The 23177-nt window shown below is 37.3% G+C and overlaps 2 protein-coding genes across 11 annotated transcripts in view; one reads left to right on the top strand and one right to left on the bottom strand.

The window, feature by feature from the left end:
• Positions 1–548: 548 nt before the first annotated feature.
• The window catches only part of pphln1 (periphilin 1), a 25743-nt gene continuing 3114 nt past the window's right edge, over positions 549–23177 (bottom strand). Inside the window, exons 1-12 of one of the 10 annotated variants that reach the window (XM_041978012.1) lie at positions 21222–21304; positions 20674–20715; positions 20351–20415; positions 19939–20151; positions 16649–16710; positions 15209–15325; positions 14637–14815; positions 14052–14138; positions 13171–13206; positions 12044–12099; positions 7394–7531; positions 549–1277 (exon numbers count right to left, since the gene is read on the bottom strand). In XM_041978012.1, the coding sequence (XP_041833946.1) occupies positions 1005–1277; positions 7394–7531; positions 12044–12099; positions 13171–13206; positions 14052–14138; positions 14637–14815; positions 15209–15325; positions 16649–16710; positions 19939–20151; positions 20351–20415; position 20674 (1227 nt within the window). In that variant the 5' untranslated portion in view covers positions 20675–20715; positions 21222–21304 and the 3' untranslated portion in view covers positions 549–1004. Of the gene's footprint in view, positions 1278–7393; positions 7532–12043; positions 12100–13170; positions 13207–14051; positions 14139–14636; positions 14816–15208; positions 15326–16648; positions 16711–19938; positions 20152–20350; positions 20416–20673; positions 20716–21011; positions 21198–21221; positions 21305–23177 lie in introns of those variants that run through there. The other 9 variants (XM_041978013.1, XM_041978009.1, XM_041978008.1 and 6 more) reach the window with 9 other exon arrangements.
• Positions 21300–23177, top strand: part of zcrb1 (zinc finger CCHC-type and RNA binding motif 1) — a 2956-nt gene continuing 1078 nt past the window's right edge. Inside the window, exons 1-7 of the mRNA XM_041978020.1 lie at positions 21300–21421; positions 21532–21627; positions 21735–21763; positions 21905–22016; positions 22136–22243; positions 22364–22473; positions 22562–22634. Coding sequence (XP_041833954.1) covers positions 21544–21627; positions 21735–21763; positions 21905–22016; positions 22136–22243; positions 22364–22473; positions 22562–22634 — 516 coding nt within the window. The 5' untranslated portion in view covers positions 21300–21421; positions 21532–21543. The remainder of the gene's footprint in view (positions 21422–21531; positions 21628–21734; positions 21764–21904; positions 22017–22135; positions 22244–22363; positions 22474–22561; positions 22635–23177) is intronic.

Raw genomic sequence — 23177 nt, 5'->3', positions numbered from 1 at the left:
GCTTGTAATAATGCAAATATATTATGTAATGCAGATGTAATATAAAAAAAATGTTTTTGCAAATTGACCCTGAACTTTTAGTTCTGAGACTTTGCCTCTCTGAGGTGCTTTTTTTTTTTTTTTTTTTTTAAAGTACCCAGTTATGTAATTGACCTTTTGCTGGTTAACTAATTAGTTTCAGCATGTTTGTCCCGTTTGTTTCCTTTTAGGACAACATACTTTTCCAGTCCTTGCTACGCCATAGACATGTTTCTTGCGCTCACTGTTAAGGTGTACAAATATTTTTCATGAGATAGTAAAATCTTTCACGTTCAACAATTGCTTTCTATGGTGAATAAAATAGTATCCCCACATTTTGGAAAGTAGGGTTGTACGAATTAATGCTCATAATGTATGCTTCCTGCCCATAAAACATTTATTCTAAACTTGTGTGTGTTGTTTCATGCCATCAGCATAAACTAGTTTTAAATTTTTTTTTGTGGTATGGATAAAAAATTTTAACTTGGAAAAGCAAAATGACACAACACAAAGAAATAGAACTCGATTGGTATTTGTAGACAGTACAAATTTATACAACGTTGAACTGTAAATTTAGCAGCACCAACTCATACATGTGAATGCTACAAAGGAAGAATTTTTTTAACTGGAAAAAAAAAAAGTGTGATCATGCTTGAAAACTGGCAAAAAAACATCCGACAAGGTTAAATAATGAACAAGGCATGAACCATTTCCACAATGTGAGACTTGAGTCATTTTAAATAAAGAATTTCCTTTATAAAAACAAAACAAAAACCATTTTAACAGAAAAACGACCGTTAGGAATATTTCTAGTAATTTCCTTGAGGGTAAAAATGATCTGTTCAAAAATAACACTGTTCATTTTTGCGACAAGTAATTCTTAAGGTTGCTGTGCTGTAGAATATTCAGTCCAGCAATCCCAAACCCAGGCTGCTTAAATCCGCCATGCTTGGTCTGACGTTAATGGAGCAGATTAGGCTAATGCATCAGTAAGATGAGCTGTGGTTGACTCCTGTCTTTGAGAGTTTATGTCCTGTCAGGGATGTAGAGGGTGTGGCGGAGTCACAGGTGGAGGGTTCTGGCTGCCGGACCACATCATCCAGCTCATTAATGAAGTGCTTGAGGTCCTCTAGGCAGCGCTCGCGGATCTCTCCAAGGTTTTCCCTGAGGGGAACCTGCAGCTGTTTCTCTAAGTTGGGATCTTTAGCCACAAGCATCTTCACCACCATCCCAAAGGTTTCACAGTCCTGACGATACACCTGGACATGTTAAGAGAGGTGGAAAAAAAAAAAAAAAAAAATTACAGCTCCTTGTTTGCTATACTCAAACTACAGAAAAAGTTTAGGTCATATTTCACTCTGAAACACATTCATCTTGATACAATTGGGTGTAGATCTCAGGAAAATGGTCTAAAGCTCTCAGATTAAAGCTAATAATTTGGGAGGGTAAGATCAACCCTTTCCTTTCTGCACTACACATCACCTTGGTGTAAATACTCCATTGTCCTTAGCTAATCATTTAGATGTTAACACACACATGTAGCGTTGAAACATAAAAACGTCTTCTCTCATGTTTAATAACAGCCTGTTATATAGGACAGGGTAGCAAAAGAAGCAATAAAACAAATGTTTAGTTAGTGGTACAGGGACCTGCAACAGATGTTAGATGGACGATGATGCGTAGAAGCGCTGGAATCTTCTAATTTGATAACTACCACTTCACACAGAGCCTTAAAATGTCATCGAACACTGTTGTGAGCACAACAAAAAGGTTTAAAAGGAAAACTCAAAACTTTTTAACTCAAGATCTCTTACATGACCATACAATAAAATTTCAGACATGGACACCAGCTAAACAGATTTCATTATTTTTGTGTCACATCTGCATTCTTGCAATTTTTAATATAGAAAAAATAGCAGAAATTCTTGTAGTTTTTGTGAGTTTTTCCTATATGGACCATTTTCTGATTAAAAACAAACACTATTTCATGACATAGCCTATTTATTTATCTAGTCTGTCTCTGTGTCCCAACAGTCTCCAAGTCATTTCTTTATCCTGAGTCAGTGGAAGTGAGTTAACCCACTAACACTTTTACTTATGACATCAAGTATACATGCCGCAAGCTGATACACAAACACATCCAGGAGAAGCGAATTATGTATTGTTGCATGTGTTTATACATGTGCACATGCGCCTGAGATATGTAAAATTAGGCCAGGCAAGGACGACTTTCATTTATCGGGTAGACAGTGGCTTCTGTGCTGCAGGGCGCTCAAACACTCTGGCTTATTTATAGATTTTCACAATATCCGTAGAACAGGACCCATGCTTGGAGAAGAGAAGAGATCCCAAATAAAGATCTGCTGTCAAACAGAGTTAATGTGCTTGCAACAACAGTTGGCATCTTTCCAGAATGTGCATTGGAAATAGAACATGCCTGTTGTATAAGAGCAAACACTCACAAGGTTCATAAAGGCTGAAATTTATTTCCTAAGTGGAGCTTTACCAAGAGTTGATTGCACCAGATGTTGAAACTTAAAAGCTTACATGTCAAGATTTACATATATATTAAAACCGGCTGCAGAACATAAAATAGTGCATTTAGTGGTTTATAAATCTTTACTGGAAAGAAATAACTTAATGTGAAGATATTAATGATGTAATCTGTATAAATACATCTGGATATGAATATGAGAATCTGGTAATAAAAACGTTTATAGTACCAGGAATTACTACATTTGGAGTTCACGTGTAGTTCAAGTAACACTAGTTGATCACACTTTGGTTAAGTTTGTGATCTGGCAAGTAATAAATATAACAAAAAAATATTTCAAAAGACTACTTTATCTTTTAAGGTTACAGCTTAAATCTGATTTTTTTTTTTTTTTTTTTGTGTGGTCGTTCACATTATCATTTCAATGTGACCTTCATTACACTTAAGTGTGAACGGTATGAGGAAAACACGATGTCACGCATTGCGCAGTATTTGCGGAAGTAAATATAGATGACTCACATGTTTCCGCATTAATTTGGAAGTACTTGCACAATCGGAACAGACAAAGTTATGCCCAGCGGATGAATAAAATTATTCAATATTGCCATGATTCGATATTGCTGCATTTTGCTTCCACTGGCGCAGAATTGTGACGTTATCTCACTTCTGTGACGTCAAAGTCGGATGAAATGCGGAAATATCGTTTAGACTGAGGTCGCTGTAACACAGATTGGAATATGTATCTCATAATTATTAATGGATCTTATTTCACTTTCAGCTTTGAAATCTTGCATGAGGTTGTTATGTAAGGCCGACCTGCCTCGTCTTTAAATGTTTGAGCATTGCAGACGTACTTCCGTGGCACGCAAAGTCCCCTTTACAAATCTGACACGTATTTAATTTATTTTGTAAGTTTAACGTGAAGTTATTTCAGACTTTTGAAGTCCTCTGCCGCCGTTCTATTCCCCGGTCGCCCGCCATATTTTTCCCCTTGCGGACTTTATTGCGCATGTGCAACTCTCAGCAGAGATAAGAAAAAAAGACGATGTCTCACTCTGTAGTGTTTCTTTTTCTTTTGACGACAATAGTCGAGGGGTAAATTAGTTGTCGACTATTTTCAGTGTCGACGTCGACTAATCGTTGCAGCCCTAGTGGGGAGAAAGCGAGTTTTAGGAGAGAAAAAAAAACACTACAAATACTAGACACATCAAACCAGGATTTTTTTTTTAATCCTCCATGGATCCAACCTCTTATGTTTACTAGGATATTATATTACATATTAAAATGTGAGAGATTAGCTAGGAAAAAAACATTTTCTGGTCTTTTTGTGTGTTTTTTTTTATAAGTGTTCTGTTATTTAAATATCCTCCAACAACTACAGTCAACATGTTTTCCGACTGATAATTTTATTTACTGGTCTTTACTATCAAAATATTGCATTGTAAGCCAACAGCAGAAGAATAAAAGAATCAATATAACTTTGCTGAGGTTTGCTTAATCACATTTCCTTAATTTAAATGTCTGATTACATATCCCAGATATTCCCAGTTTACAAAGTAATCAAGTCTTTACATGCAAAGACTGCTTTAAAGTTGTATTAGTCCCACAGAAATCACTCAGTCGAATCTACTGAGTTGCTACAATAAATTTATATCCTTTTTAACACACAAATCTACTGAGGGAGTTACAAATAGCTGGTTCAACCCAATATGATGGTTTACATAAATAAACAGCAGTATTACATTAAATATATTTAATAATTTTAACAGGAAATTAGTGGCGACTATCAGGATACAAACTCTTGCAGGACAAAGTGCTGAAACAGACCCATCTCCACAGAAAATTATCAAACAGAGCTTTGTTATGCAATAATCAGAATGAACCCTTTGACTGTCACTAACATTGATGGCTAAGTTTGGTAACAGCGAATTGCCCTTTTTATTCTTTATCTATGTCCCATTGCCACAGCTGTCAGCAGATAACAGAGTGAATTTATTTGTTAAATTAACTCAGGAAGTATCCAGTCAGTGTGTGGGCAGCAACTTCTATGTAGGGAAAACTGCTCCTGTACAACAATGTGCTGAAAATGTGCTTCCTGTATTCAAACACACTTCCTGAAATCCCTCCTGTTCTCCAATCAGGAAGGAAAAGATCAGTTCTTGACTCTGGGTGGAGTCGGTCGAGAATAAGAACATCTGTCTCAGGATTCTTCTGTGTTTACCTTCAGACATGGGCGGTATTTCACCTCGGTGAGGTGGTAAACAATAATAGCCATTTCTTGTTTAAGAGCAAATTGTGATGGAAACACTGTGGCGTCAATATTTTTTTTATCTTGAGTTAATGTGCTCCTGTCCTTGCCTATTTATTACAAATTAAAAGATGATCATTTGCAAAAACTAATGTTTGGTGTGAAGGTTTAATTAGACCAATCTCCCAGTGCCCATGATAAAAATCTGACGTTTCTCATAAACCAAACTGCTTGAAAATGCATAGCTTTTAGGATCATGTTTTTCAGATGCCTTGATTATTTCCGCCCATGCTGTTGCAGAACAAATTCTCCTTCCGACCCCATTTCCAATATGCATTTCAAACAGTGTGTAGAACAGAGCTGGACATTTGGTTTTTCTTTTGTGGGCGAATATTAGGAGTGTGAGAAAATGCCTGGCCTCAGAAATGAGAGAAACAGAACAAAGATGCATGAACCGGGGCCTCGCAGGCTGTCGTGTGGCCAAATCTATTTATATTCCTCCATAAATTATATAAAACTCCCTTTTTGTCAAAGCCTGAGTGATGAAGAGTAAAACAAAACCTTTATAGCCTCCCATGCCTTGTCACTCACTATGACCAGTTAGGCTGTACTGCAGCCAAAGTCAACTTTGACAATGAGAGCACGTTCAGGTTGAATTTCAGCAGACCAACTTCACACAGCCACACAAACATAACTGAGGCACTGTTTAACAAACCCCAATACAATGTCTGCCTCATGATGGAAAGCCGAGCCTGTGATCTGTGAGAAGAGACAGTTAGCTAGCTTTGGAGAGACTGCTGGATTCGACTATCTTATGCCCGTGTGTGTTGAAGAGATGGCGAGACCAGATAGAGTGCAGAAAGCCAAACATCTGGCTGGCACTTGTCAAGTGGCTACAAACAAGCGCCTACAGCATGACGAATACAGCTGCCACTTTGCAGAGCACATGTGAAAGTGACTTTGTTATTGCAGGCTGAAAATGAATGGCTAACCTAAATGTGTTGAGCTGAGTGTTGTGGACACGATGGGAAATTTATGCCAGCAATCAGACAAGTGCTTTTACATTTTACAGCAGCTGGTTGATATGTTGGCCACTTGGGAGAGTAAACATGCGAAAGCAGGTCTCTCAGGTTTTGATTAGTGTTCTAAAGTCTAAAGAGTTAAAATACTTTCCCTCCCTAAACTAAAAATGCAAATATTATGGCATTTATAAAATATGTGTTCTTCATTTCACTCCTCAATCTTTTTCCTTTTATAAGTCAAGAAATATGTTGATTCAATTACTTTTTTTCTGACCTCAAGATCACAACCAAACAATCCTGCCTCTCATGAAAGAGTGAGAGCTGCCAAATCACAAACAACCTCCATACACATGATCTGGATATCACAAAAGGCAGAGGGGCAAAAAAAAGGGGGGAAAGCTGGAACTGACGGCAGAATTTGATGGTTATCAAAGAAGAGAAATGCTGGGTAGAAAGCCTGAAACTTCAGATTCCTGTGAAAGTGGGAGACATTGTCCTCTCTCCATTTTCACTTTCAAATGTTATCTTTCCAAACCTTAATGCATTTTGTTAATGAACTTACAGATTCCTGACAAAATATCTGTATAACAACACTATTTCATGGAATAAACCATAACCAGATTTCTTAGAAAATGAGTGAGCATAGAGGAGAGAGAGAGAGAGAGAGAGAGATGAGCTATAAAAGAGGCCACAAGCTGCAACGTCAGCAATAACATCACAGCAGCCTTTAGGTGCAGTGGTGCAGTTCAATGCGAGAACTCGATGTGTGCTCCAGGGCAGCGCTAGCTCGGGTTTAATGGGATCAGTAAACCAGCGGTAGCGCTCACTGGTGTGGGCACGGCATTCATTAGACAACTGAGTAGAGCTGGAACCTCCAGCCTGAGGCGGTTTGAGTTCTGTTAAGTGGTCTACCTCCTGTTTTATTGTATGCATAATGGTACATCATGTTGAAGCTGTGTTTAGTAGCGGCATCGGTTTATATGTTACAATGAGGAGGTCTCTGTTCAAATTTATAAAGATGAATCAAACTCAGACCTTGAGCTGAGCCATGTGTGATATGAAGTTGGTACTATAGTCCCGAAAAGACAGTATTCCTTCATTAGCACTGCTGCATAGTTGGTAAAAGTGAATTACAGGATGTAGAATTCACAAACTTTAAGTTAATTTCCTGCCTAGTTCAGGACCTAATAGTTGCCTGCTTCAGTAATGCTTATTCAGTGTAATAATCCTTGAGTGATTTAAAGAACTCACGGCCACCATTTGTATGGAAACATGAGCCAAGTATATATATTCTGTGCCACGAATGGCCCGAGCTGACATTTATAGAAAAGTCTGACAAATTAGCAGTTTTTAATGAGGACTGTAAAAGTTGAATTTTCCAGTGTAGGATCAACTGAATGTTTAACATATGCTTTGCATTTCCATTTTATACAATATAGTAACTTTTATAGATTTGTAGATAGTATTTATATAGTATAAACATACTGCATGTTATTTGAAGGACAAGTGAAAAATGTTTGTAGAAACAATCATAGACATCTAGTTTCAGGATGGTAATATAAGAAAACATATTTTTAACGTGTTCTTATGATGCTGATTTTGCTGCAGTACCTTTTCTATCTCTTGGGCTTTGGCTGCGATGGCCAGAGCTCGCGTCTCTTGAAAGTTGTCTGTGGACTTTTGGCTCTCTTCAATGGCAGGAGCCACCACTGGCTCCTCTTTTTCTCCTTCTGGAGGATGGATCTCCTCCTGCAGGGAGAAGAACAAAAGAGGTGAATCGCAGCTAAAGGGAAGCTCAAAAAGTGAATGTATGGGTTATTTTCAACATGGCAAAAGAGACTTGAAAAAAAAAAACATCTATCAAGTAATGTAATACAGACAATCATAGAAGTGACAATTAAAAAAAAAAAAAAGGACAAAAAATACTCTGACAGAATCAACATAATGCTTGCAAATACATGACAGAGTACAGGATAGGATGTGAAAGGCTGTGAGTCAGTAACTTAAATCCACACATCTGTGCAATACTGTGACCCAACTCAAAGACTGTTTATTATTAAAGAAGAGATGATGCTGAGGAATGATGAAGGGTGAATCTTAACTGTATTTTAGTTTCTAAAGAAAGAATTTTACAGAAGCATATGAAGAAGCAAAATATGTAGCTATAGTCTTTATTTCTTAAAACAAAAATCCAGCATTTATTTTTTAGTTTTGGTAAAACTAATCCATTATGCAAAATTACAGAGCTGAAAATTCAGCTGTGGTTTTAAACAGCAACTTTAGAGAATAGGAAGAACCACAGGATTAGCTTCCATAAGGGCAGTCTGGCAACTCTAGCATCTTAAATCTTACTGTGAAAGCCGAAAGAGTGCAAAAGAGAAAAATGAGGCCAACTTGGATCACTGCTCAATTTCTTCACTTATTTCCTGATACTGTTAGAGTGAAGGCCAATGAGCAGAGCTACCCAACCATGACAAAAGTCCACTCATAGATTAACAGGAAACAGGCCACAGAATAAGTCATATTCCATCCCTAGACGACCGAGTAAAGATATTACAGGCGATGGTACATCACAAACCCGAGTGTGGTCTAAAATAAAAAGCACAACTCATAAAGAGTCATCCAATTATTTCTCCCCATCCACTCCCTGAAGCTATGCTAGGAAGAATTTCCTTCTATGATCTTGTGCGCGTATGAGAGATTGAGTTTGTCAGTCTCCAGCCTCCTTTGCCTCGGTCAAAAAACTATTCTGTCTCAGCCTTTCATTTCAACTGGCTGGGCACAGCCTAACCTGGAAACGTTCTGCTCAATTCAAAGCTTGGCAGATACAATTTCTGCCAACTGGCTTACATCAAAATGTCCCAAATCCAGGGGTTTGAGTAATCCAATTTCAATATAGAACTAAAAATGGAGAAATGTGTTTTTAACATTGAGATTTTTAACTCTTATGTTGTTTAAGAAAAAAAAAAACTTGCTTGGACCTAAAACTATTAGTCACTACTAGAGATTTATAGTCTCTGTGCTTTAATAAAATAGTTCTTTGCTGGCACAATTCTTATAACCAACCAAATATGTTGAAGTGGGGACAAAATATTCTAGGGTCGCACCCTCAAATGGCACCAGTGTTTCCAAGCAACAATACTAAGATGAAGTAGTTGGCGATGGAGTGTATTTTTGGGTGCTAAAGGACTCGCCACATTTAACAGCAAAACAGAAAAAATCCACTCATGCAGTGATCCAATTTATCCTGTTTCAATAGCTTTAAGCTTTCAACATAGTTAGCAAAATCAACAGGAATTTCACAAAGTCAGAGATGAAATATTCTGGTGAACTTTAGTCTGTTCCAGGACCAGTTCTTTACATGTTAGACCACCCTGGCTCACAGCCAGAGCTGGGGCTGCTCTTTAGGTCCCCTTCTTTGGTCTCTTTAGCCTGGGATGGCTCCAGAAAGACTATGTGTGTTTGTTAAATTGCCACAGCAGGCAGTGACCTGGGCCAGGAGATCAAGCTTTTACTAGGCAACAACACAGGCCTTTCATCTCGGTCAAGGTTATGGGGTTGTGCCCCAAATACAGAGAACAACAATGCACCACAGGCTAGATCAAACAGCAGCAGAAGCAGAAATGTGTGTGTGTAAGGGTGGGGTGTCACAGCAGCTGACTGGGTGGTGGATGATTGCTCTTAGAAAAATGCACATTAGCTCTAGAGACGTTGACACATTATGTGACTCTTATTTGTAATGTAGCTATATAAATGAGCACACCCAAAACAAACAGCTCAATATCTGCCTGGAGAGTTCGTCTAAAATGTATTAGCCTATTTTTAAAACAATAACACAAAGCTTTTTTTTTTTAAGCCAATGAGATCACATGTAAACACTTGATTTCCGATGTGGTCTAATGGCACGTTTTAAGAATTACTTCACAGAAACCACAACACAACCCTAAAACGATTTTAAGATAGAGTTTTATAGCCTTTCTGATCAAAGTGGATTTAAGTTCTACTTGTAAAAATGTTATAGTAATGAATGTTAGTCTGTCGGTTCTCTGTCAGGGACTCTCAGTTTCAGACATTTAGATTTAAAGCAGTAACTACAAAAGCAGTGCAGGTTTAAAGTTTTTAGACTTTACCGCAGAACACCAGAACTGCTGGAATACTGATGGAAATATGAACAGAAAGATCTCATAATGCTTTCCACCAGCCTTGCTGTGCTTTCTATTAAAAGAAAAAAAGATTCAACTTAAAATGTGTTTTTATTATTTGCAGTACATTGTTATTTTTTCAGAGCATGTCTGTTTTTGTATTAGTCTTCAAGTATAACATTACATTTGCAAGGTTTCTGCAAATGTATTAGTAATTTGATATAGTTATGTGAAATAATGAAAAGTACAGCAACCTGCATTAAGTCCACATTTATGTAGACCTTCAAGCCATTAAAAAAGTTCTGCTACTGACAGCAGGAATTCTCAGGAATCATCAGATTTTTTTCCCCCACAGGCACTAGAGAAACAGCATATAGCAAATAACATAACATCTTAGGAGCACATTGTAAAGGTATACTGAGGTATAATTTTTAGGCCACATGGCTGAGCTTTTGCCAAAGCTAGTTGTAGCTTCTGCTGTATATTCCTCTCTCTTGTAAACAGTGCTAAAATAATGTTCAGAGAATAACTTTTGCGGAAAACTAACTAGTTTATAACTTGTGACTTTAATGAGAGGAGGCATCAAAACAACACGTTTTATCCAATTATCATTCAATATACTTTAATTTGAGCCAAATATACCTAATCAGCCACTCTGAATACATTGATATAACTATACACTATCAACACCAAAGCGCTGCCCACTGGAAATATAAAGATTCATGAGCATTTCATGATATAACTTTATTATTTGGAATTTTCTGTCCAACATATCCGTGGTGAATTATGATGCTCTACCATGAAACAGGAAATCCTTATAACTCAAATATAACATCCAATCTTCAATATTTAATGATAGTCCGACCCATAAGACATCACCATGTGAATACTCTCTGTGAGTGTGGCAAAGAGACTCTCTAGTGCACTTAAAATAACTCAATAACTCATCCACTAATGTCTCTAACATGGCGGAAATTTTGTACACGTGTAACCTATCAAGACTTTCAAAATAAAAAATAAAAAAATCTTGGAGCCATTGGTTAAATCAAACTGTACTGAATGTTGTTAATTAATTCAATAAAAAAGGTTTTTGTAATGTAATGGGTCAGTGTGGAGTATGTTTAACCCTAAAAACCCCAAACTGCATCCCTCTAAGATGTCCGAGCACACGAAGGTTATAGTTCTTTGACATGAGAATTATTCAGGTTGTCCTGAACACTGAAAATAAGCAATAAAATCTTATGAATCTATGTCAAGACTTTGCTTCTGTGTCAAACGGTGCATATCCATTTCTCAAAAAAAAAAAAAAAAAAAAAAAAAAATTACAAGATTGCCGACTTTCTCCTTCAACCAGACATTCAGCCCCACACGGACGTATTCTTTACCGGTAAAAGGACATGATTGTTCAATGTAAACGGCGTAAACACATCTCAGTGAGCTCCACAGGGACGTCTGCTGGCTTTGCAGTTAAGATCATGTGATAAAGTTATGACTCGGGCTACTGAGTTAACCCTACACTTCTGGGTGGCCACTGCTAGACACACTGCTCCTAATCACATCTGATTCCATTTACACGCCTCTGCATAATTGAAGATGGATGGTATCAGCAAAACAAACTACTATTTGCAATTCAGTCAGGAGATATACACATACAATGCTAAAAGTATTTGTTTCAAACTTTGTCAACACTTGACCCTTTCCTCTATACCATTAAAAATTCTTGTGACTGAAGTCTGCTTACACAGCAGGTAAACAAAGCGAAGGCCTGATGGCTTTTATGCTGTGTGTAAGAACCACTTTAAAACCCATTAACATGCTTTAGCAGGACTAAATGCTTATAAGAAGGATGGACCCTTAAGAAGTTCCAGATGCACCCTGCTATACAACGACCAAGGCAGAGTCCATGGTGACCAGTAAATAGGAAAACAGACCACAGTGCATGTGGGACAGCAATGCTGTACTACCAACTTCAGACCAATCACATATCTGGGAAAAAATGAACAGCTGTTTAAGCTCACAACAGGTACATTCAACATTAAATGGAAAACTAAATGAAGAAAAAAAAAAAAACCTAGCTGTAGATATTATCAACATCTCATGGCTTTTCATTCGAGCTCACCTTATTAGATGTTGCACTGTGTGGAGAGCCTTCTCTTGACAGGCCGGGGATTTTGTCTGTGGTTTTCAGACAACAAAAGGAGACAAGAGAATTAATATATTGAGATTTTAGACAGGGCTGAACATAAGATTTGTTAAAAAAATAAATAAATAAAAACAAGATGTTGGGTTAAGAAAATAATGACAGAAAAGGTAGAAAAGCAACAAGAAGAAGGAATTTTGTGGAAAGAAGTAATTAGTATGACTGATAAATGCGTATTAATCCACATACTGTAATGAAGGTTTCTGGAAAAAAGGCTTTACTTGGTTCTGATTAAGATTTCTAGAAAAGCTACAAATTTTAAGAGACAGATGGATCATAGTTGTGCTCCAAACTCCAATTGGTAAGATCACTTTAACACATTCAGGACACCGCCTACTCTCCAGTTGCTCATTCTTTTTTAGCTCATCTGCCATCTTATTTATCTGGTAGTCCTGACACAAGCTACAAGCATGCACATTGTCCAAATATGAACTTTAAACTCTGAGAAATGAAACAAAAACAGTCCAGAGTGGAAGCTTTGGCTTCAGGAATATCCATCAGACATCCTATACCTTTTCCCTCCACTTCTACACACGAGCTGGTGGCATCTTTATGAGCCCTGACAAAGTGGCAGATGGACCGGGCAGCCTGCAGGACACATTAGAAACGCTTTCTGTCCACTCAGGTTACCCAGACTGGGAATAGATTGAGTTTAAACGATGGTAAACTTTTAATATTGAAACAAATCCTCTGCATGTCACCTTGTTTTGTTCTCATTGATCTGGACTGAAATAACACATACAGTATAGACTACTAAACATGTATACCCATTATAATATGATGTATGACCAGTGGATAACTTCACAAAACTGACAGAAAAAGCCTAATTTTTGTGCCTTTTATGGGGAAATATTTCTGAAACCTATTATTAATGAAGTTGAGAGAACTCTTAAAAAAAATCTTATTTGTATTTTTCTTAAAATCTGAAAACATGATAAACATTTTAATAATTCAGCCTCCTTCCTCTTGATAAGAAGTACTAACCATTTAAATCCCATACTGGCCAACCGCTGCTCTATACAACAACTATACTTTACTTTACTTACCATTAATCTTGATCAGAGAATAAGTTTCTTCATAACCTGCAGGAAAACCAAACCGCAAGGTCACCAGCTCAGTATGTCACAGGGGGTAACTAGGGGGTCGTGCGTAACAAAAAGCTCCCACTCACCGCCCTTATGCTAACAAATACCTCTTATCCTGTTTTTAGAAAGTTGAAATGAAACATCTTAATCTGGTAAAAGAATACTTAAATGTAGCACTGTTATGTTGCGATGCACTTAATCAAGGCTGCTTGTTTCAATGTATGCTACACACTCATCTCAAAGGGGGAAAAGCTCCAGCTCAAATGTAAATGTAAGCAGAGATGAACAACACAGAGGACAGCAACATAAACACTTGTGGAAAAAGGGAACTTTGAAGGCTTAGAGGCCAATAAAACAGCATGCAGAAAGCAAGGACACACCTTAGCACTTTTTTGGTCCAGTCATTAAAAAAAAGAGCAGAGATAAAATCTGAGATGAATTAAATGTTTTAGTCAGGGACTGTTCGGGGGTGAATGAGGGTAGGAACAATGAAAAGTGCTGAAGTATCTCCTTAACAGGCAATGGAAGAGGGATGAATATTTTATCAGAAAATTTTCCAGCTAGCTTCTACTTAATAAACTAAATTCATGATGCAACTCACTCCAGACCTGGGTGAAAAAAAAAAAAGTGGCAAAAACTTCACCTCAATTTGATGGAACTGGCTTTATTTTTCCTTTTAATGGTTTTCTGTAAATATCACTTCCAATTTGGCTTTAATACTTCAACTTTCTTTGTTCTTTACATCCTTCTCATCTCATTTAACATTTTTTCTGACACGACAAGGATGCAAGTGAGAACATCACCCAAGTCCAAGCTTGTTCACGTGGCTTTAGTGTACAGACCCAAAGTGTCAGGTCCACTCTGTTGAGGATAGAGCGCCCCCCAGAGCTGCTCAGAAAGACCTGTGTGACCTTCTGGACCGTCCACGCCTGAAAAGCCAATCAGCCAGATTATCAGTCAGGGACAGACAATGAAATGATAAAAGGAGGACAATGAATGAACATGTTTGGGGCAGAATTTTTCTTTTTGACTGTGGCTTGTACGAATTATGTGATTTGTTCTGGTTTGAATTGTCGATATGAAGCTTTTGAAATGAGTGATGTCTCACTCAGCTGGCATTTGTCTTCTTTGTAATGACAATGCAAGACAGGAGCCATGCCTAAATTTTGCAAACCATACAAATAATTTATCTTGTTTAACTCTGTACTGTATTTAATAGTCTTGATTTACTTCTTTGCAGGTCTGTTATAATAATCCATGTATTGCAAATGATTAACATATTTAAACTATCGTTAACTTATTTCAAAAACAACCAAATCTTTTGAGCATCACGTATTATGAGGATGTTCCAACTGTAAATAGCTCATCAAGCCAATTGCAGTTAATTATGCCACCACAGGGAAAGGGAATCTAAACCTTCTACATACTCTTGCCTTGCTGTGAGGGAAAAGGCAGGCTCTTGGCTCTGTCTGGGGAGTATCCTCTGCTGCTTACGCTGGAGCCGGAGCGACTGTGGGGGGAGCGGGCCACCTCTCGGCGCACTGGAGAACGCTCTCTGAGGGGAGGAAACAGGGCCGCCTTTCTCCTGTAGGGGTCTCTGTCCTCCCTAAAAAAAAAAAAAAAAAAATAAAACAACCACAGTGGGAGGATATGTGGGTCAAATTGGTTTGAAAGTCCAAAGCAACAAACAGCAGTTCTGCATCATCTCCAATTACCAAACCTCTATAGCTACAGCTGTGATGATCCATCTAGTTTATGCTCATACATAACAATTTTGAGTCCACATGCATTTAGTGTGAAAAGAATTGCACTATTATGATTAAATAATGTTGTTCCCAGTATGTCCTTGTAATTAATGAGAGTCAAATATTGCTGGATTTTCTTTCTAGCTAAAGAATAAGCTGCAGCTTTGCTTGCCTGTAATGAATATGTAATATATACTTAACAAGAATGACCAGAGGATGTTCTGAACAATGATGTAGCAGATCTATACTCATACCCTCTGTCCAGGTTCCGGATGGCTTGCACTAATGTGTCTTCTCCACTTTCTGGGAGCGATCTGGGTGCTGGATAGATGCCCTGATTTCGCACACTATGAGGTGGTGGTGCACGGGCGCTGAATGGGTTTAGAAAGGCATGTTTGTGGTTGAAGACACATACTGTAGATTAACAATGTACTAAGATGTAGCTCTAATTCAGCATGCAAAAGGCTTATTGTGAAATCCTAAGAGGTAAGCAATTCACTCTTGCCAAGAGCAATAAAGACTTTACGCCTGAGCACATGAAGTGGTACTCAACAGCTGTACATGAGGATTTTAATCTATGTTAAATAAAATTTTCTGAGTGTCTTCTATGTGAATATAAGAGCAGAAACAAGAGAAAAGATAAAGCTTCATGTTCTCCAAAAATGCTACTTCAAGAGATCTTTCAGAGCATCAAGAATGATAGCTCACCTGTTGTGTAAAATTTCAATTGCTTCACAATAACAAATCCTTCTTAGATGGAAAACATAAACATGTACATCTTTTATTTATTCTTTTTCTTTTCTTTTTAGGCAGAACTTGTATCACTTTTTGCAACACTTTCAAACATTTTCTCTGGGTCTCTTTGCCAAAATTTACAAGCCTTTGTACCACATTAACTAAAATAGTCAACATAACTGACCTCATTTCTCTCTCTCAGAATAAACTGTTTAATTCAGAGCCTTGTATACATGTGTGCATGTTAAATAAATTAGTTTTGCCACCATTTGTTTTAGTTGTGTAGGCCTTTATATTTCCACCTTTCAAGTTGTTAGAACTGTGAATTTCTCTTGGAGATTAATAACATATTTATCTACCTTTCTATCTATCAATCAAAAGATTGCAACCTGCAATCTTTATCAACATTCTCAAAAATATAGAACTTGCAGTTTCTTGCAGCTATGAAATTGTCACCTTAATAAAAAAAGCAGAGCCAATCATGTCAAATTAAGTTTAATCTGCAACCCAAATAAAATGCTTCTTTTATACTTGCAATGAACTCACAATTTTATAAATGGTATATGCAATATGTGACTTTTTAATTTTAGTATGTGAGTACAGAAAAATCAATAAAAAGAAAGACACTGTGAATCAAACTCTAAAGAACTGACAGTAACTTTAACAGTGTGATCCCCAGTGGACACATCATGAAACGTGAATAGGGTGAAGTGGGCCAATTTAGGTCAGAAACAGACCATGATTTATGATTGCTGCTGTGTAAACAAACATTCTGCAAAAAGGAGGCCAACTTCTGTGGGGGCCATCCTCTCTGCCTAAACCGGACAAACTGAAACACAGAGGACTTGTTCAAAAGTGCATGCGTGCATGGGCAAAGCCTGTCCCCTACTGTCCAAACTGAGAACACTGGATATTACATATAATGGTATCACTTTGTTAAGTTATATGTGTAAGTTTACCCAAATTCCAAAGGCCGCCCTGCGTGTGGGTCCTCCCTTGACACTCTGTAAGGATAGTCCTCCTACACAACAAGGAAAAGGTATAATAAAAAAAGATATAATACAGTTGTAAGTATGCACATTGTATACATAGAAATGATTTCCAAGTGAGTTAAACCCTAAATTTAATAGCAAACAGTACTGACATGTTAAATGTTCAAACCAAGAGACTGTTTCTGACCAAAAAAATATGCTCATTTCGCAGTTAAAGATGGCAACACTGTGTCAGCAGAGCTATTGCTGTTATATTAGCTCATCTGAACAAAACTCCATATATGTTAGGGAAATAAGTGTTTGCTTTACTTTTAAATGTGAAATGATCTCCAGTTCAATCAATAAAGGATTTCAGATATTGAAATTAAGAGTCCCCTTTGTAGTAACACTTCCAGTGTCAACTGTTTAACTGCAGAGCTTTGCTGTTCTAATACAGGTTGACTGATGTTAAACATTGTCTTAATAAGCCAGACCACTACTGAAAAGGACATTGTCATTGGACAAGATTGTAGTCCCAAACCTGTATTCATACATTTCTATCTGTATTGACGGCGCCTTCACAGATATACAAACTGCCATCGACCATGTAGTCACAGATGCTGTTTTTAATTTTTACTTTGCACTGATACTAGACTCGTGATCCTCTTTTTATCCTAGAGAATGAGGCACCGTCACATTCATCTATAATTTGTCAGCCAGGGCAGTTGTCCACATGACCTCAAAAAATGACCTCAGGTCCCAAGGATGTTCATTTTTCATTGCTTTACAGTTTAAACTTGGATGCAGCAACAAACCAAGCTATGTCTACTCAGGGTAAGAATCTCTAAGCAAATTAAGATTTGATTATAATTCCGAGAGCTGTTACATGATTAAAAATGATGAATGCATCTCTACATATAACTTCTCTTTCCTCGTTATGTGACTATTTTGTAGTTTCAAAGTGAAGTACCTGTAACATTTAAATCCAATAAACTGCACAATGCAATATAAAAGCCCTGGCTCTGAGGGAAAACCGGGGCTTCCTGTTTTCCCACGACTGAATATGGTCGAAAATAATAACCAGTGAAAGCTGCAAATAGTGTGTAATTTTCTTTGTCCCTTTTTTAGTTGGGATGAGGCTTTCCTCTAATTGACAGCAACCAGGTGTTTTCCATCCCTCCCCAGCTGCAAAAATGTCATTTGATTTCTCACATTTGCCAAAATTAGAATATTGCACAAAACATAATTTATTTCAGTAATTTGATTTAAAAGGATAAATAATATATTATATAGACTTATTGTATGTAAAGTGAGATATCTCCAGTATTTATTTGTTATAATTTTGATAATTATAGCTTACAGCTTATGAAAACCCTAAAATGAAAAAGTTCAGTGTTGTCGCCTCTAAGTGCCATACTCTAATCAGCTAATTAATGGACAACACCTGCAAAGGACTTTGGAACATTTAAATATTTCAGTAGAATTCACAATCATGGGGAAGGTTGCTGACCTGACAATTGTGCAGAAAACCATCATTTACACCCTCCACAAGGAGGGAAAACTTCAAAAGGTAATTGCAAAAGAAGTTGGATGCTCTCAAAGTGCTGCATCAAAGCACATAAATAAAAAGTTTAGTGGAAGGGAAAAGTGTGGAAGAAAAAGGTGCAAAACCAGCAGGGATGACTGCAGCCTGGAGAGGATCGTCAGGAAAAGGCCATTCAGAAATGTTAGGGAGACTCACAAGGAGTGGACTGAGGCTGGAGTTAGTGCTTCGAGAGCCACACTCAGACGGATCCTGGACATGGGCTTCAAATGTGGCATTTCTCTTGTCAAGCTGCTCCTGAACAAAACACAATGTCAGAGGCGTCTTACCTGGGCTAAAGAAAAATTAACTGGTCTGTTGAGCAGTGCTCTTTTCTGATGAGCAAATTTTGCATCTTATTTGGAAATCAAACGCCCAGAGTCTGGAGGAAGAATGGAGAAGCAACAATCCAAGACACTTAAAGTGCAGCGTGAAGTTTCCACAGTGGGTTGATTTGGGAGTCATGTCATCGGTGTTGGTCCACCGTGCTTTATTAAGTCCAGAGTCAATGCAGCCGTCTGCCAGGAGATTTTAGAGCACTTCACGCTTCCTTCAGCAGAAAACCTTTTTGGAGATGCTGAGTTTATTTTTCAGCTGGACTTGGCACCTGCTCACACTGCTAAAAGAACCAAAAACCTGGTTCAATGACCAAGGAATTACTGTGCTTGATTGGCCAGCAAACTCTCCTGACCTGAACCACCATAGAAAATCTATGGCGCATTGCCAAGAGAAGAATGAGACACATGAGGCCGAGCAATGCAGAAGAGTTGAAGGCCGCTATTGAAGCATCCTGGTCTTCCATTACACCCCAGAGGTGCCACAGGGTGATAACATCCATGCCACGCCACACTGAGGCAGTAATTCATGCAAAAGGGGCTCAAACCTTGTATTAAGTTTATATGCATGACTATATTCTTCAGATGGTTAACATTTTCTGTGTTCAAATTCTTTTTTTTTTTATTTCAAGAAATATTCTACTTTTCTGAAATTCAGATTTTTGGGTTTTCATAATTCATAATCATCAAAATTATAATGAATAAATGCTTTAAATATGTCACTTGGCATGTAATGAGTCTATATAATACATTATTTTCCCTTTTTAAGTTGAATTACTAAAATAAATTAAGTTTGCACAATATTGTATTGTTTTGCGTTTCACCTGTATGCCCACGTCCTGATGCATCTAAGATTTGATCATTTAATACCGCCCTGAGGATGACTAACTATAAAAAAATAAAAAATCTTAATCCCATTGTGATTTGTGTGTCTGTTTTCAGTGCAAATTTTACTAAATCCTGACCGCTATATTCATTTTTTATTACAATAAACTTTTTTTTTTTAAAAGAAAAAAAAAAGCAATTTCTTAGTTTCAACATTTAATGCTTACTTTATGGTATATTCAACCAAATGTGGAATTTGAATTATTTGCTAATCATTGCATTCTGCTTGTATTTACCTTTTACACATAATATTTCAACACAAACCTAAAACTATAAAACCTTCAATTGACTTTTGGTGTGTCAATCTACAAACAAACAGCATTACATTAAAAGTAAGTTTAATTTAGTTCAGATTCTGTTAGTACTAAGGCAGTTCATCTTTCTGTCTGATTTTCTTATACAAATTTTATTCTGTACAGCTAGTTTACTAATATAGTTATACTAATAAACAGAATAAATTTATTTGACATTCTTACCCTCCTTGCTGGTGGAATGGCTCTGCGTTCAGGAAAATGAGGGCCATCACCTTGGTAGCCCCTCTGATCTTCATGGTAAGGTCGGGGACCACCTCCATTTGGGTAAAAACGGGGACCTCCTTCATATTCATAGCCACCCCGACCATAGTCATCCTCTGGCCTGCCAAAGGGGCCTCTCCTTTCCACTGCTCCAGCTACCCGGGGATACGGACCCTACACAGATGGGTATAGTTTATCATTTTGACTTGAACTTTATTTTTTAAAATACATTCTTGTGAGTTTTTCCATGTATTTGCCAAGTAATTTTGCAGGAAAACTCAAGGCTGTTTGGAAAAAAAGAAGACTTATGCAACTTCTTTTGGAATCTGATAACATGAGGTACAAAACATATGATATTTTGCAAATCACTCACCGGCCTATCTGGTATAAAGCGCTCATCATACACTTCTCGTATACTTCTGTCTCTTCTATATGTCACTGCAAACAGAAACGAATGAAAGATGTTGTGTGTGTACTGTACACAAAAATAATGATTTATACAAATTCCATCTAATTTCCCCAAGAGGCAGTATATACATTATATACAATACATCATTTAGCTTTAAGGCACCCATCTGTCAAAAGCAACTTTGTTTGCTTAAGTTAATACACAGCTGTTTCATCGCTTCAAACTAGCGTCGAGTAAGTGCTTTGTGAAGAGTTGGTATAAACATAAATGAATACAAAAAACCTTACTTTTTGACTGAAGGGCCTCTGTGAGAATATCTTCAAAACAACCTGTGAAGATATTTATAAAACGTAACTATACACATTTTCAAGCGTCTGCTTTGAAATAAGAAGAGTTATAAGAATGCATGTTATACAGAAGATCCTTGTATGTATCCTTAAGTGCAACCAAGTATACAGCAAGATAAACAAATGTATTGTTTTAAACTGGGATCCAGCAACTGAGCCGCCGGCTTAAGTTTGCTCTTGCACTTGACTGAAGGCGTCGGGTGCCCATTTGTCCTTTTAATAAGAAGCGCTTTGCTCGACGTTGCACCCGATTGTAACAGCAACAAATCAATACTCACATTTTTGTGCTAAATGATTATGCTACTGCAAGTCCATGCAAAATGCAGCGCTAGTAAAGCTAATTCGCTAACCCCGTTGTATTCGAAGAGGGAGCACGTTATCTCATCTTCGCTGGTACAAAAATCAAAATAATTACAAACGGCCACTTATAGTTAACAACAACAACAAAAGTTAAACATTTAAGCGCTAAACTGCAGTCATTTTTTTACCTTACTATATGGTTTAGTTAGCCTAGCCTTCCCCGGTAGCTACAACGGCTATTTACTGTGGAACACCAATACGTCATCAAAATGCGACGGATTGAAACGCAGTTTGTTTCTGTTCTTTAAACAAGAAGACAAGTACAGATGAGTACAGTTGTGCTATTTTAACATATTTCAGTCCTATTATTTCGGTTATATCTGCGTTGGTAAGTCATTTGGTAAATGCAGCTGCTTGCTTGAAGTAACGTTAAAATATTAAAGGTTTGTTAAATAGGCTCAAACGTTAGCTCAAATAATTTGCGTGTTTTTCTTACAGTATGTGTCCACTATGAGCGGGGGTTTAGCACCAAGCAAAAGCACAGTGTATGTGTCAAACCTGCCATTCTCTCTGACCAACAATGACTTACATAAGGTAATTATTCATACATATTCGTAATTTAAGTATTACGAATATGTACAGCGCTTAAGTTGCTTCATAAAACATAAATAAATAAAACAACTAACTTACTGTCATTTCAGCTGTTCTCCAAATATGGAAAAGTCGTGAAGTAAGTAATGGTTCTATCTCAATTTATTGTTATGATACACTAAAATACATCTCAAACACAGTTTGCAATTTCCAAAAAAGTAGTCACAATACCATTTACAGCCTAAGGTCTTAAGATTGGTAACCATTATGTGTACCTCAGGGTTACTATTGTTAAGGACAAAAACACTCGCCAAAGTAAAGGAGTGGCGTTTGTTCTCTTCCTGGACAGAGAATCAGCTCATAACTGTGCAAGGGCAGTGAACAACAAACAGGTGAGCTCTTATAGTTCTCACATGTATAATGTCACTTATCAGAAACTACTGTCTTACTTCCAGCGATCTTCCTTAAATGGATACTGACTTATCAGGGTGAAAACGTATTTGTCTCCTAGTTATTTGGCAGATCAGTTAAAGCCAGCATTGCCATAGACAATGGGCGAGCCACTGAGTTTATAAGAAGACGAAACTACACGGACAAGTCCAAGTGCTATGAATGTGGGGTGAGCGTGCACTTAAATTTGTTTTTCAATTGTGGAGTAGAGTATTGCAAGTATATTTATTTATCTGTCCTCTCTGAATGAATAAAAAATAAAATAAAATAAAAAATTACATATCCTCAGGATACAGGACATTTAAGCTATGCCTGCCCCAAAAACATACTAGGAGAGAGGGAACCTCCAAAGAAGAAAGAAAAGAAGAAGAAGAAAAGGGTACAACAACCTGAGCATGTGTAAGTATTTTGTGGCAGATATTGACACTTGGTTTTGTTTTTTAAATAATTGCCTGTATTACAGAGCATTTCTTTCTTCTTCATCTAGTGAAGATGAAGAGAGCGAAGAAGAGGGAGAAGACCCAGCTTTAGATAGTCTAAGCCAAGCCATAGCTTTTCAGGTAAGGATGCATAAATAGAAATTGGATATTTTCATTTTACAGTATGGTATTATACAATTTTATTTCAGGTGCAACATCCATACACATTGGGGCTTTAATAACCCACATTGGTATTATTAAAGCTAGTGGTATTAATAATAACATTAATGCCACTTGCAAGTGATATAAATTATATTAATATAAAGTTACAATGCAGTATTGGGTTGGCAATATTTCTACTAGAAAGCTAAGCATTGTTGCAGACCATGCACAACCCTTCACACTGAAAAAATTGCTCAGGAAAAGTTTAAGGAAAACGACAAAGAACCTAAGTTTTCCCTGCTCTCTTAAATTTCGTACATTTGAGCCAAATTCGTGTTAGCTGCATCTACAAATTGATCAGAAACAGGAACACTGGACGCACACGTGACTCCGTTAATACTACAATTTGAATTAACAATGCTGAATCTTTTCATGCATGCACATTTAATTGGGCTTGCATGAGAAAATGTAAGCATTCCACATAGTCACGAATTTGTAGGCTGCATGTGATCATCCTAAGAG

The sequence above is a fragment of the Melanotaenia boesemani genome, chromosome 23, assembly GCF_017639745.1.
Source record: "Melanotaenia boesemani isolate fMelBoe1 chromosome 23, fMelBoe1.pri, whole genome shotgun sequence".
Taxonomy (NCBI): domain Eukaryota; kingdom Metazoa; phylum Chordata; class Actinopteri; order Atheriniformes; family Melanotaeniidae; genus Melanotaenia; species Melanotaenia boesemani.
The sequence above is the reverse complement of the archived record's forward strand: the minus strand, read 5'-3'. Positions and strand labels throughout refer to the sequence as shown.